This window comes from Ornithorhynchus anatinus, chromosome 4 (genome assembly GCF_004115215.2).
Source record: "Ornithorhynchus anatinus isolate Pmale09 chromosome 4, mOrnAna1.pri.v4, whole genome shotgun sequence".
Taxonomy (NCBI): domain Eukaryota; kingdom Metazoa; phylum Chordata; class Mammalia; order Monotremata; family Ornithorhynchidae; genus Ornithorhynchus; species Ornithorhynchus anatinus.
This window is the reverse complement of record NC_041731.1, coordinates 89,059,350-89,072,710: the sequence shown is the minus strand read 5'-3', so window position 1 is coordinate 89,072,710 and position 13,361 is coordinate 89,059,350. Positions and strand designations below refer to the sequence as shown.

Sequence of the window (13,361 nt, the reverse complement as noted above, 5' to 3'; positions counted from 1 at the left end):
GATTTTTAAATGACACACTGAAAACTAAATAGAGATTATTAATAGTTACTTTGGTGAAGTACCACACTTTGGGGGGAAAAGGTATCTAGAGAAGCAGCGTAGCTAAGTGGAAAGAGCACAGGCTTGGGAGTCAGTGGACATGGGTTCTAATCCCTGCTCTGCTGTGTGACCCTTGGGAAGGCCACTTAACTTCTCTGGGTCTCAGTTACCTCATCTGTAAAATGGGGATTAAGACTGTGAGCCTCAAGTTGGACAACCTGATTACCTTGTATCTAACTCAGTGCTTAGACCAGTGCTTGACACATAGTAAGCACTTAACAAATACCATAATTATTATCATTAGGACCTTAAGTTCTCACTACTGTTGGAAGCAGCGTGGCGCAGTGGAAAGAGCACGGGCTTTGGAGTCAGGGCTCATGAGTTCGAATCCCAGCTCTGCCACTTGTCAGCTGTGTGACTGTGGGCAAGTCACTTCACTTCTCTGTGCCTCAGTTACCTCATCTGTAAAATGGGGATTAAGACTGTGAGCCCCACGTGGGACAACCTGATTCCCCTTTGTCTACCCCAGTGCTTAGAACAGTGCTCGGCACATAGTAAGCGCTTTACAAATACCAACATTATTATTATTATTATGACAATAGCACGGGACAGTCCTGAACCTTCATAGAACTATAATTCATCTGGAAAAACAAATGTCATTTTTTACCTCTTACAGTTTTAAGGAACTTCTAAAATATTAAAATTGAAGGTATTTATCATCTTGTTCCTATTTTCCTGACAGAGCAACTGTTGTTCAGCGTTTTTATTTATTCTGGGTTGGAGCCAAAAGTATAACCCTTCAGGCTTTGCAGAAATCAACTGAGGTGAGGCGTTTAAGTTGGGTAAGATTGTGAAATACAATTCATTTTGCCATAACTTAATGGTTTTGGAATTTGTGTTACGTTTGAATATTGCTGTGGAATTTTTTAGCCATATGTTTGGGTGTGTACGTTAGCTGACTTGTGGAATGGGCATCAGACAGGGAATTGTAAATTGCTATAAGTAGAATTAGTTGGTGTGTAATGGGACACACATACATGTGACAGGGGAAGGAAGGACAGGATTTACAGGGATGGAAGGAGGAATTAGAGATAAAGTAAGGCAGAGAGAGCCAGAAAAAACAAAAGGCCCCGAATGAGCTCGAGCCTGGATTGTTGGTCAAGATTGTACTATCCAGCAGAAAGGTGATCCACACTCAGTTGAGCCTTGGGTCCTGAAAAGATGCCTCTTGCCACTTCTAGTTCCCTCTTGTTAGGGTCCTTGGTCCTCACCAGGGAACTACCACTGTACAGTTGCAGTGCAGTAACCTAGAACCTAGAGTATATATATATATATATCTATGTTTGTGTAAGGAAAGGCCTTCCTGAACTGGACATGACCAAAAGAGAATTAGAGGCCAAGTCTTTGAGCTCTCTACTAGCTGGGAAATTTAGAGTCCAGCTGGATCTAGGTCCAGGGGTCAACTCAATCAATGAAACTGACAGCCTCACTATGTAGTTGAACAAGGACCAGTAGGTACAGGTTAAAAAAACATACAATTTCCAGCCTTTCTAGGTAAACATTACAGGCAAGTTCCAGCCCACTGCCACAGCCGTGGCCTGTGGCAACGATGTAAATGGACATGTACTAAAAATTTGTGATTCTTACTTGCTTCCTGGACTCTCGTTGGAAGCATAAAAACCAAGCAAAACATCTGCTGGAGTAGTTATGCTAGCATTGGATAGAATTTTTATTATTCTTATTGTCATTATTACATTTGTTAAGCACTTAATATATGTCAAGCACTCGTCTAAGCACTGGAGTAGATACAAGTTAATCGGGTTGGACACAGTCCCTGTCCCGCATGGGGCTCAGAGTCTATTCTTACTGATGGCCCATTGCTGATTGGGCTTCCAGGAGTCCTCACATCTGCTAAATGTAAGAAGTGGAGCATCCTCATAGACAAAGGCAATGAGAATATAAATTCAGTCACCGCCTTTCCCACTTCCATAGGGGCTGCTGCCAGGATCTTATTCTAGGTACAGCGGCAATCAGTCAGTTGTATTTATTGAGCACTTACTGTGTGCATAGCACTGTACTAAGTGCTTGGGAGGGTAATAATGTTGGTATTTGTTAAGCGCTTACTATGTGCCGAGCACTGTTCTAAGCGCTGGGGTAGACATAGGGGAATCAGGTTGTCCCACGTGGGGCTCACAATCTTAATCCCCATTTTACAGATGAGGGAACTGAGGCACAGAGAAGTTAAGTGACTTGCCCACAGTCACACAGCCGACAAGTGGCAGAGCTGGGATTCGAACTCATGAGCCCTGACTCCAAAGCCCGTGCTCTTTCCACTGAGCCATGCTGAATAATAATAATAATAATAATTATGGTATTTGTTAAGCGCTTACTATGGGCCGAGCACTGTTCTAAGCGCTGGGATGGATACAAAGTAATCAGGTTGCCCACGTGGGGCTCACAGTCTTAGTCCCCATTTTACAGATGAGTTAACTGAGGCACAGAGAAGTTAAGCGGCTTGCCCAAGGTCACACAGCAGATAAGTGCAGAGCCGGGATTAGAACCCGTGTCTGCTGACTCCCAAGCCCATGCTCTTTCCTCACTGCTTCCCACTACAATATAACAGAGTTGGTAGACTAGTTCTCTGCCCACAAAGACTTCACAGTCCAGAGGGTGATTGCTTTACAGCCTAGAGGGTGATATATTTAAAACTGTTGAGAGACCTCACTATAAATGGGACTACTTAATAATAGCACTGTATTAAGAAAAGAGTTGCTACAGACAGAAGCACAGCTTTGGAAGATCTGCAAACATAAAGAAACAGCCAACACTGTCAATGTTACTCCTAAGAATGGCAAAATCAGCAGCTAGAATATTTTAAGAATCTCAAGATACGAAAAAATGTCATTTCTGAGCAATGTATCAGCCTAGCAAATTGCTGAAGCATGGATTGATAATTCAGAAGGTGTGAATACATTTTAGAAGCATCTTGGGACAAAGCTGTTATTGACCAGGGGGAGAAAAGTTGTAACACACAACTGATTGCATAATAGAGATTAGGCTTGATTATTATAAACCTAAATTGAGAAACCAGAGAAGGTTTTGAACAGTTGGACCTAATATGGGTGGGAAATCTATCCTAAATCAAGCAGTCAATGGTATTTAATGAGTGCTTTCTGTGTGCAGAGCACTGCATTAAATGCTCAGGAGGAACTAAGTGCTTGGGAAGTAGTTTGGCCTATGAAAACAGCATGGTCCTGGGAACCAGAGGATCCAGGTTCTAATCCTGAATCTACTACTGGTCTACTCTGTGACCTTGGGCAAGTCAGTTAACTTCTCTGTGCCTCATTTTCCTCATCTGGAAAATGAGGATTAAATCCTCCTCCCTCCTACTTAGACTATGAGTTCCATGTGGGACACAGACCATGTCCAACCTGATTATCTTGTATCTTATATCCTGATTATCTAATATCTTGTGCTTGACACATAGTAATCGCTTAACAAGTATCATAAATGTTATTATTATTACACTACAACTGAGTGGTAGACATGTCCCATGCTCACCAGAAGCCTATGGTCTAGAGGGGGAGACTGACATTAAGATTAATTATGGATTATGTACATAACCGCTGGAGTGGGTGAATATCAAGTGTTTAAAGGATACAGATCTAAGTGCACAGGTGACACAGAAAGAAGAGGGAGTAGGAGAAATGAGGGCTTATTGGGAAAGGCCTCTTGGAGGAGATGTGATTTTAATAAGGATTTGGAGATAGGGATGGTGGTGGTCTGTCATATATGAAGGGGGAGGGAGTTCCAGGCCAGGGGGAGGCTACAGAAATTTGTAGGCTTAATGAAACAATAAATGGAAGCTACAAAGCTGCTAAGAAAATATCATGGTGTATGTTTTCTAATAGACTTAACATGCGATTTTGTTATATTCCATTCCAGAACCGGACCCGACAAGATGACCGTGCCATATCGGTAGGTAAAGCTTTCATGAACCCGTCTCTGAGATCCTTCCCGTGCCTGGCCTCCCCAAGGCTGCTAAGGATTTACCTAACCCTGCCGTGAGGCACCCACTTTTGCAAGTCCGTTTACCCTCTGAGGATTATTACCCTCCCGTGTCGGCCTCCACTGCAGAGCCAAACATTGTCAGGTGCTCAGTTTATGAGCCTGTTACTGGGAACCCATTCCCCCTTCTGTCAGGCACTCAATGGCAAGTTCAAAGAGAAACCAAACCATCACTGTATACAGTAGCAAATTTATTCAATTCCCAGTCTAATAAAGAGGTAAATGCATATGTGTGCACATACACAGACATACACAAATACGTATATACACCCATTAGCTATCCACCCAAATGTTTTCCCCGAGTTCGTGCAGGGGGTCCCATGTCGGAGGAGTTGGAGGAGTCTAGCTGCCCGCAGCTCAAGGTCCCAGTGCAAGTCTCAAGTGCTTCTTGATGGCCGTAACATAGGCATCTACCATGTGTCTCAGGTGGTCTTTACTGCTGCACGAGATCCAGTTCTTTTCCCCTTTTTATTTTGGGGTGTCACAGTGGGTCCCGATTCTCTGTTTGATTGCCTGCTGTCTTAAGCCTGTTACCAGGTATTGCCTGGGGGATGGCTATCCTTCCCCCCCGGGCCCACCCCGCAGTCCGTTTGTGCAAGATAACCTATCTGGTGCACACTTTCGGCAGTCTTCCTTCTGCCTGGTAGCAAGACAATTCAGTTCCTCCTCAAATTCCTCTTTTGATGATGATGTTCACAAGTTCAAGGAAGAGTTTCTTATAAAACATGAGAAGCAGCCTGGCTTAGTGGAAAGAGCACAGGCTTGGGAGTCAGAGGTCATAGGTTCTAATCCCGTCTCCACCACATGTCAGCTGTGTGACTTTGGGCAAGTCACTTACCTTCTCTGTGCCTCAGTTACCTCATCTGTAAAATGGGGATTACGATTATGATCCCCATGTGGGACAACCTACTAACCTTATATCTACCCCAGTGTGTAAGTGCTTGGCACATAGCAAGCACTTAAGAAATACCATAATTATTATTATAAAATGGCTTCTGCGTTACAAGATGGATTTACCCTTGCTCACCACAAAACTGATTCTGAAAATCCCGCCCCTCATTCATTCCCCTTCCCTGTTCCCAGGGACTTTTTTGCCTTCCTGCCCTTTCTTCCCTTATTGACTCATCCCTATGCTTCAATAATATTTTGAACTTTGCTCATAGAACAGTTGTTGTTACTCTTCCACAGCTAGCTCCACTACATCCTCTTCCCCTCCCCACCACCCTGTCCCTTCCAGAAAGGGGAGAGGAAGGGCAGCATGATGGCACTGGGAGTCACCCACAGCAAAAAGTTTAACTCACTGAAACTCTGTTTCCATTCCCATAGTTGGTGGGACCGCAAATGAGAACAGTATGGCCATGCCAGGCTAGACACACTCATGGCACCAGGACGCTGTTTGACACAGGGATGGGGAGAAGTGTGCTAGATCTGGCCACGCTTGTGGGTGTTTTTCAGCACTGCCAGAGGCCTGCGTGACTTGTGGCAGTGACATGGTTGGCTTTAGGTGGGTTGGCTTTACATCCATATCCAATTGCGACTGGGCACATATTATCAAATTAAAAGCAATTGGTGGTACTGAGTGCTTATTGTGTGCCAAGCAATATACTAGGTATTTGGGAGTATACAGTACATTAGAGTTGGTTGGCACGACCCCCGCCCTAAAGGAGCTTACAGTTTGATTTCCTATTACAACCCAGTGCGCTCACTTCACTCCTGTAATGCCAAATTACTCACAAGACCTTGATCTCGTCTATCTCACCACCAACCCATCACCCACATCCTGCCTCTGGCCTGGAACTCCCTCTCCACCTACGAATCCTCCGTGAGGCCTTACCCAACTAAGCCCTCATTTCCCCTACTTCCTTTCTCTTCTGCATCAGATTTGTACCCTTTATTCACTCCACTCTCAGCTCCACAGCACTTATGTACACATTTGTAATATATTTTGTCCATCTCTCCTTCTAGTCTAGACTATCTAATTTGGGAAATGAGTGGGATCCAAATTTTATTTACAGAGTTTGCTCGTGATGAACTCCAGCGGCTGTGGCAAAAGCAAATTCTGTTTCAGCAACCCCAGTGGCTGTGGCCCCGAAGATCCTAGTTGTTTGTTCATGTCTTCCGAAGCACTGAGTGGCAACCGTTTGAAGTTTGAAATGAGTGGCTTGTCTCAAGGCTATGTTTCCATCGGGTTTTCGGATGACTTTATGATGGTAAGGAGGCTAGTGAAGGTATTGGGATGTGGGAAAGATCAGAAAAATGGTATTTTAGATGGAAAGAGTAGAAATATAGCAACTTTGGATGGTGGAAAATATGTAAAGACAAAGTCTGTTAACCCTATTAAAGGAATTGATTAAGTTAAGCACTTCCCTTCTGAAACATATGGTAAAATTGCTTTGGTATAGAGTATATCTAAAAAGAAGATGTCCATTGTTATTTTGACTTTTAATTGATTAGCATATTTATGATTTGACTCAAAACAAAGTGTATTCTTTAACTTTTCTTTATTTAGATCTTGCATGGCCAAGTGTTCAAATGTCTGCCTTCTCTCGCTCTTTGGGTTAAATATAGTTGTATCGCTCACTTGTTCCTGCAAGATATAGAAAAAGTAATTCAATTAAGAAACAATTGCAGTTATACACTCAGTTCCCTCGGGGGGTTTACATTCTCGGCAAACCCAACTAGAGAAAACCTGCAATATATTTTATGCTCACCTTAACCAATATGGCACATGTATGCACAGCCGTTTCTTTCAACAGTGCATCACATTCAAACCAAATAGCCCGATATTGTTAAAACAGCTTTCTCTGATTCTCTAATTCATTCAATAGTATTTATTGAGTGGTTACTTTGTACAGAGCACTGTACTAAGCACTTGGAATGTACAAATCTGCAACAGATAGAGACAGTCCCTGACCAATGACGGGCTTACAGTCTAATCGGGGGAGACAGACATAAACAATAGCAATAAATAGAATCAAGGTGATGTACATCTCGTTAACAAAATAAATAGGGTAATAAAAAATATATACAATTGAGTGGATGAGCACAGTGCTGAGGGGAGGGGAAGAGACTGGGGAGGAGCAGAGGGAAAGCGGGGAAAAGGGGACTTAGCTGAGGGGAGGTGAAGGGGGGGGTAGGGGGGAGCAGAGGGAAAAGGAGAAGCTCAGTCTGGGAAGGCCTCTTGGAGGAGGTGAGCTCTCAGTAGGGCTTTGAAGAGGGGAAGAGAATTAGTTTGGTGGAGGTGAGGAGGGAGGGCATTCCAGGACTGCGGGAAGATGTGGCCGAGGGGTCGACGGCGGGATAGGCGAGAACGGGGGACGCTGAGGAGGCAGAGGAGTGGAGCCTACGGGGTGGGCAGTAGAAAGAGAGAAGGCAGGAGAGGTAGAAGGGGGTAAGGTGATGGAGAGCCTTGAAGCCTAGAGTGAGAAGCTTTTGTTTCATGCGGAGGTTGATAGGCAACCACTGGGCTTTGAAGTCAGAGATCATGGGTTCGAATCTCCGCTCTGCCACTTGTCAGCTGTGTGACTTTGGGCCAGTCACTTCACTTCTCTGTGCCTCAGTTCCCTCATCTGTAAAATGGGATTAAGACTGAGCCCCACGTGGGACAACCTGATTCCCTTGTGTCTACCCCAGTGCTTAGAACGGTGCTCTGCACATAGTAAGCGCTTAATAAATACCAACATTATTATGGGAAGTTTTTAAGAAGGGGAGTGACATGCCCAGAGCGTTTCTGCAGGAAGATGAGCCGGGCAGTGGAATGAAGAATAGACTGGAGCGGGGAGAGGCAGAAGGAAGGGAGATCAGAGAGAAGGCTGGCACAGTAATCCAGCCGGGGTATTATGAGGGCCTGTACCAGGAAGATAGCCGTTTGGGTGGAGAGGAAAGGGTGGATCTTGGCGATATTATAAAGGTGAGACTGGCAGGTCTTGGTGACAGATTGAATGTGTGGGGTGAATGGGGTGAATAATAGTGTTCTAATAGAGTTCTAACCTCCATTTCAAAATTTCAATTCGATAAAAACATGAAGACTTGATATTTTTAAGTGTAACCCTATTTAGTTATTTCATCACGCCTTAGAGGTTTAATTCGGAAGACCTGAAATCTAGTCCCAGTTGAGACTGTAACTTTAGTAACAAGCAAACCCTGCACAGGCACCTTGAAATGTACTACATCCTTGCCTTGCCTAATTGCCCATTGCACTCTGTGCCCCAGTGGCATCGTGATGGGCAGGGATGAAACAATGAGAGTGGCGCTGCAAAGCTATTATACTCTTATTATTCCTCTGCCCAGGTTCTCAGTGCTGAAGAGTCAGGACCAAGTCTAATACGATACTCCTGACAGGAAATCCCACCGCTATCAGGAACTGTTTAATGATGACCTTTTAAGAGCTACTTGTCAGATATTGGAAGGGCTGATGGTACAAGTGCGGACTGTACATTACAGTGGTTTTTTGAGTACACTTGAGGTTGCTCAGAGATGCATATATTAAGAGTATTCTGAGTTTTAAAACCTAGTTGTTGCACGATTTCTACCCTTTTTTGGACTTGAGTATGTTAGAAGAGAAAATGAGTGTAAAAGGCCTCAGGTTGGGATTCTCACTCTGATGGGTGTTTAATAGTCTCCGCTAAATGTAAAACAGGACAATTTGTTTAGTATTGATACCTGTAATTCTTGAATTCCAGGCCCAAGATGATGTGTATATTTGCGTAAGAAACGGGACTGGGCAAATAGAAGTTCAACATGCCTTCACAACTGGACGAACCTCTCCCACCATTAAACCCCTGGTAGTCACTTTTCTGTTCAGTGTTCTTAACTTGCGAAACCTTGTAATTCAGATTTATTAGCATGCTATGGTTGAACTGTAGATTTCACTGGGCAAAGTTCAAGGTAAGTCATGAAAGTAATAACTGTAGAACTTCCTAACCTTCAAAGCTAAATATTCCTTTTTGTATAAAGAGGTGAATGAGATTGTCCAGTCATATGTTATTTAGCAAGAGTAGCTTGTAACCAACCATTATTTGAAGTTGTCTAAAAGCAGCAGTACACTATAGTTGTTGGGCAATGACTGAGGGAATGGAAACAAACTACCATTAGCTTGCATTGCAAAACACGTTTCATTACTTTGTTTTTGGGAAACTAAAGCAACAGAACACTAAGACATTTCCGTGCCCTGCCCTGTGATGTAAATAGAAAGTGGGATTTAAGATATCAATTCAGTAAAAGTTTGCTCAAATTATTTTTATAAGTGATTATTAAGCTGCTTCCTTGACTAAATATGACCAAAGCCATCGACTTAAGACACATGACAACTGCCCAAAATTTCCAGAAATCAACGCTAAACAGCTTGGCTTAGTGGAAAGAACCCAGGCTTGAGAGCCAGAGGATGTGGGTTCTAATCCTGGCTCCACCACTTGTCTGCTGTGTGATCTTGGGCCAGCCACTTAACTTCTCTATGCCTCAGTTGCCTCATCTGTAAAATGGGTATTAAGACCGTGAGCCCCATGTGGGATGACCTGATTACCTTGTATCTACCCCAGCACTTAGAACAGTGCTTGGCACATAGTAAGTATGGTGTTTGTTAAGCGCTTACTAACAAATACCCTAATGACTGTTAGAGGTCAATGGGTAACTCATTTGAATGACCAAATATCATCTTTAGAAACAGAGCCTTAGGAATGCCACTTTGTCTTCCTCATCTGAAAGCGTATGACTAAAATTTCATGGTACAGTTCAGGGCTGGCCAAACTGGATCTCACAAGCCACAAGCGTCTCTTCCCCACATGGGCAGTTTTAGTACGCATGCCTTATTTGCTAAGGTGGTAGCGGGCTGCAGTGTGCCACTGTTTCAGTCATCCCAAGCAAAAGGGTGATGACACTCCCACCCAGGGGGTCCCAGAACAGGCTACAGTGGTCAGCCCAACGTCAACTCTCCGACCTATCTCCACCTGTCTCTTTCTCACCACCATGCTCGCCTTCCCCTTCCCCCTCGGGAACACCTCTTCCCTGCCACTTCCCACCTCCCCTCCACCCCCAAGAATGCCCGCGGCTCTCAGCCGTGTTGTTTTTGGTTTGCGGCTCTTCAGTTCATGAGGCTTGGGCACCCCTGGTGCATTACAGTCGGTTTTTGGATTGCACTCAAGACTGCTCAAACCTGATTTGGGGAATGGCCAGGAGCAGTCGAAGCAAAACTTAAGAATTTTGTTTTAGAATTCCTCTTCCCTGCTCTGTCACTGACTGATCGTGCAGTCTGGGGAAAATTGTTAAACTCTCTGAGCCCTAGGCCATATTAATGATCTTTTATCTATCTATTTCACAAGGGTACTGATGTGAGAATCAATTTAAATTAATGCTGGTGGTATTTTTGAGATTTTCCTTGAAATAAGACAGTTTGCTCAAAATTCCATTAAAAGTTACAGATAATTATCAAATATAGAAAATTAGTGTGAAAAATTGAAATTAGGGATTGGAAATTAGTCTGATTCTTGGCTTGTAGTTATTTAAATGTTCGATGACTGAACAGATTGTGATTTTTTTTAAAAAACTTTTATCTAGCATTATTAATGTGTAAGGTTTTGATAGTCACAATTTACAACTACTGAAGTGTGGTGCTAATAATAATAATAATGTTGGTATTTGTTAAGCTACTTTCTGACACTTTGCTTCAATTATTATCCATCAATTATCCATCATTATCAATTATCCATCAACTATAATCTGTCAATTTTTAACAAAAACACTGCTTATTTTACTAACTAAATTATTTTAGTAGGTATTTTTGGAATGTGAAGAGTTGATAAAAATGTAAAAAATGATTATTGCTTTACTGGCATTATAGTTAAATTTATGTAATATGCACTGGGTGATACATTTTCCTCAAATCAAGTCAATTAAGTTTTCATAGGTATTAGAAAGAATCATTGCTTAGTGTTTATTGAATACCACTATCCAGAGCACTGAATTATGTGTTTGGGAGAGTATAATAAAAATAAAAGATGAGGTCTCCACCTTCTAGAAGCTTATAGTCTAATGGCATCTTATAATTACTGAACTGATAGTTTTTCTTTATGTAGGGCAAAGTCGAGATGATAAAGACATCCTTCAATAATGGAGTCATCAAGTGCAGTTTTATAACTGGTAACCCCATATCAACTGAAACAAGAACTGCTAGGAACTTGTACTATGTGTTTCTAACTGTTGGACCAGCCCAGAATGGTGAGTAATACCATCTACACATCAGCTTTTGGATAATTCATGAGCATTAGCCATACAGGGAATATGAGGAAGTAAAAGTGCCTTATTGAGAAAGGGCACTTGGAAGATGGTCTATATCTGGGGCATCCGACTCGTGGTCTCACTTTTTTAGAATTTACTTTTTACCTAGTTAGATACTTCATTAGATAAAATTGAGAAGCAGCATAGCGGAGCAGATAGAGCAAGGGCCTGGGAATCAGAAGGTTGTGGGTTCTGATCCTGGCTCTGCCACTTGTCTGCTGTGTGACCTTGGACAAGTCACCTCACTTCTCTGTGCCTCAGTTTCCTCATCTGTAAAATGGGGATTGAGCCTGTGAGTCCTGCATGGGACAGGGGCTGTGTCCAACCCGATTTGCTTGTATCCACCCCACCCTGGCACATAGTAAGCACTTAACAAATATCGTCATCATCATCATCAAACCATCAGATGTGATCTTCCTAAAATTACCCCTGCTCCTTTCCAGTCCTTCCCTCCTCCTGCCTACTATTCAATTCCCCAGTCTTTCCCAGCAGTATCTCAAGAAGGAATCTCCATCCTCATTCTATATTGGAAATTAATTCAATAGTATTTATTGAGCGCTTACTATGTGCAGAGCACTGTACTAAGCGCTTGGGATGAACAGGTCGGCAACAGATAGAGACAGTCCCTGCCGTTTGACGGGCTTACAGTCTAATCGGGGGAGACGGACAGACAAGAACAATGGCACTAAACAGCGTCAAGGGGAAGAACATCTCGTAAAAACAATGGCAACTAAATAGAATCAAGGAGATGTACAATTCATTAACAAAATAAATAGGGTAACGAAAATATATACAGTTGAGCGGACGAGTACAGTGCCGTGGGGATGGGAAGGGAGAGGTGGAGGAGCAGAGGGAAAAGGGGAAAATGAGGCTTTAGCTGCGGAGAGGTAAAGGGGGGATGGCAGAGGGAGTAGAAGGGGAAGAGGAGCTCAGTCTGGGAAGGCCTCTTGGAGGAGGTGATTTTTAAGTAAGGTTTTGAAGAGGGAAAGAGAATCAGTTTGGCGGAGGTGAGGAGGGAGGGCGTTCCAGGACCGCGGGAGGACGTGACCCAGGGGTCGACGGCGGGATAGGCGAGACCGAGGGACGGCGAGGAGGTGGGCGGCAGAGGAGCGGAGCGTGCGGGGTGTGCGGTAGAAAGAGAGAAGGGAGGAGAGGTAGGAAGGGGCAAGGTGATGGAGAGCCTCGAAGCCTAGAGTGAGGAGTTTTTGTTTGGAGCGGAGGTCGATAGGCAACCACTGGAGTTGTTTAAGAAGGGGAGTGACATGCCCAGATCGTTTCTGCGGGAAGATGAGCCGGGCAGCGGAGTGAAGAATAGACTGGAGCGGGGCGAGAGAGGAGGAAGGGAGGTCAGAGAGAAGGCTGACACAGTAGTCTAGCCGGGATATAACGAGAGCCCGTAATAGTAAGGTAGCCGTTTGGGTGGAGAGGAAAGGGCGGCTCTTGGCGATATTGTAGAGGTGAAACCGGCAGGTCTTGGTAACGGATAGGATGTGTGGGGTGAACGAGAGGGACGAGTCAAGGATGACACCGAGATTGCTGGCCTGCGGGACGGGAAGGATGGTCGTGCCATCCACGGTGATGGAGAAGTCCGGGAGCGGACCGGGCTTGGGAGGGAAGATGAGGAGCTCAGTCTTGCTCATGTTGAGTTTTAGGTGGCGGGCCGACATCCAGGTGGAGACGTCCCGGAGGCGGGAGGAGATGCGAGCCCGAAGGGAGGGGGAGAGGACAGGGGCGGAGATGTAGATCTGCGTGTCATCTGCGTAGAGATGGTAGTCAAAGCCGTGAGAGCGGATGAGTTCACCGAGGGAGTGAGTGTAAATGGAGAACAGAAGAGGGCCAAGAACTGACCCTTGAGGAACTCCAACAGTTAAAGGATGGGAGGGGGAGGAGGCTCCAGCGTAGGAGACCGAGAATGATCGGCCAGAGAGGTAAGAGGAGAACCGGGAGAGGACAGAGTCCGTGAAGCCAAGGTGAGATAAGGT

General features: G+C 44.3%; 1 protein-coding gene across 1 annotated transcript in view; it reads left to right on the top strand.

The window, feature by feature from the left end:
- The window catches only part of LOC100081622 (putative ferric-chelate reductase 1), a 57,029-nt gene that overhangs the window by 17,386 nt on the left and 26,282 nt on the right, over positions 1–13,361 (top strand). Inside the window, exons 5-9 of the mRNA XM_029063875.1 lie at positions 782–863; positions 3,985–4,017; positions 6,123–6,317; positions 8,790–8,891; positions 11,178–11,319. Of these exons, the coding sequence (XP_028919708.1) occupies positions 782–863; positions 3,985–4,017; positions 6,123–6,317; positions 8,790–8,891; positions 11,178–11,319 (554 nt within the window). The remainder of the gene's footprint in view (positions 1–781; positions 864–3,984; positions 4,018–6,122; positions 6,318–8,789; positions 8,892–11,177; positions 11,320–13,361) is intronic.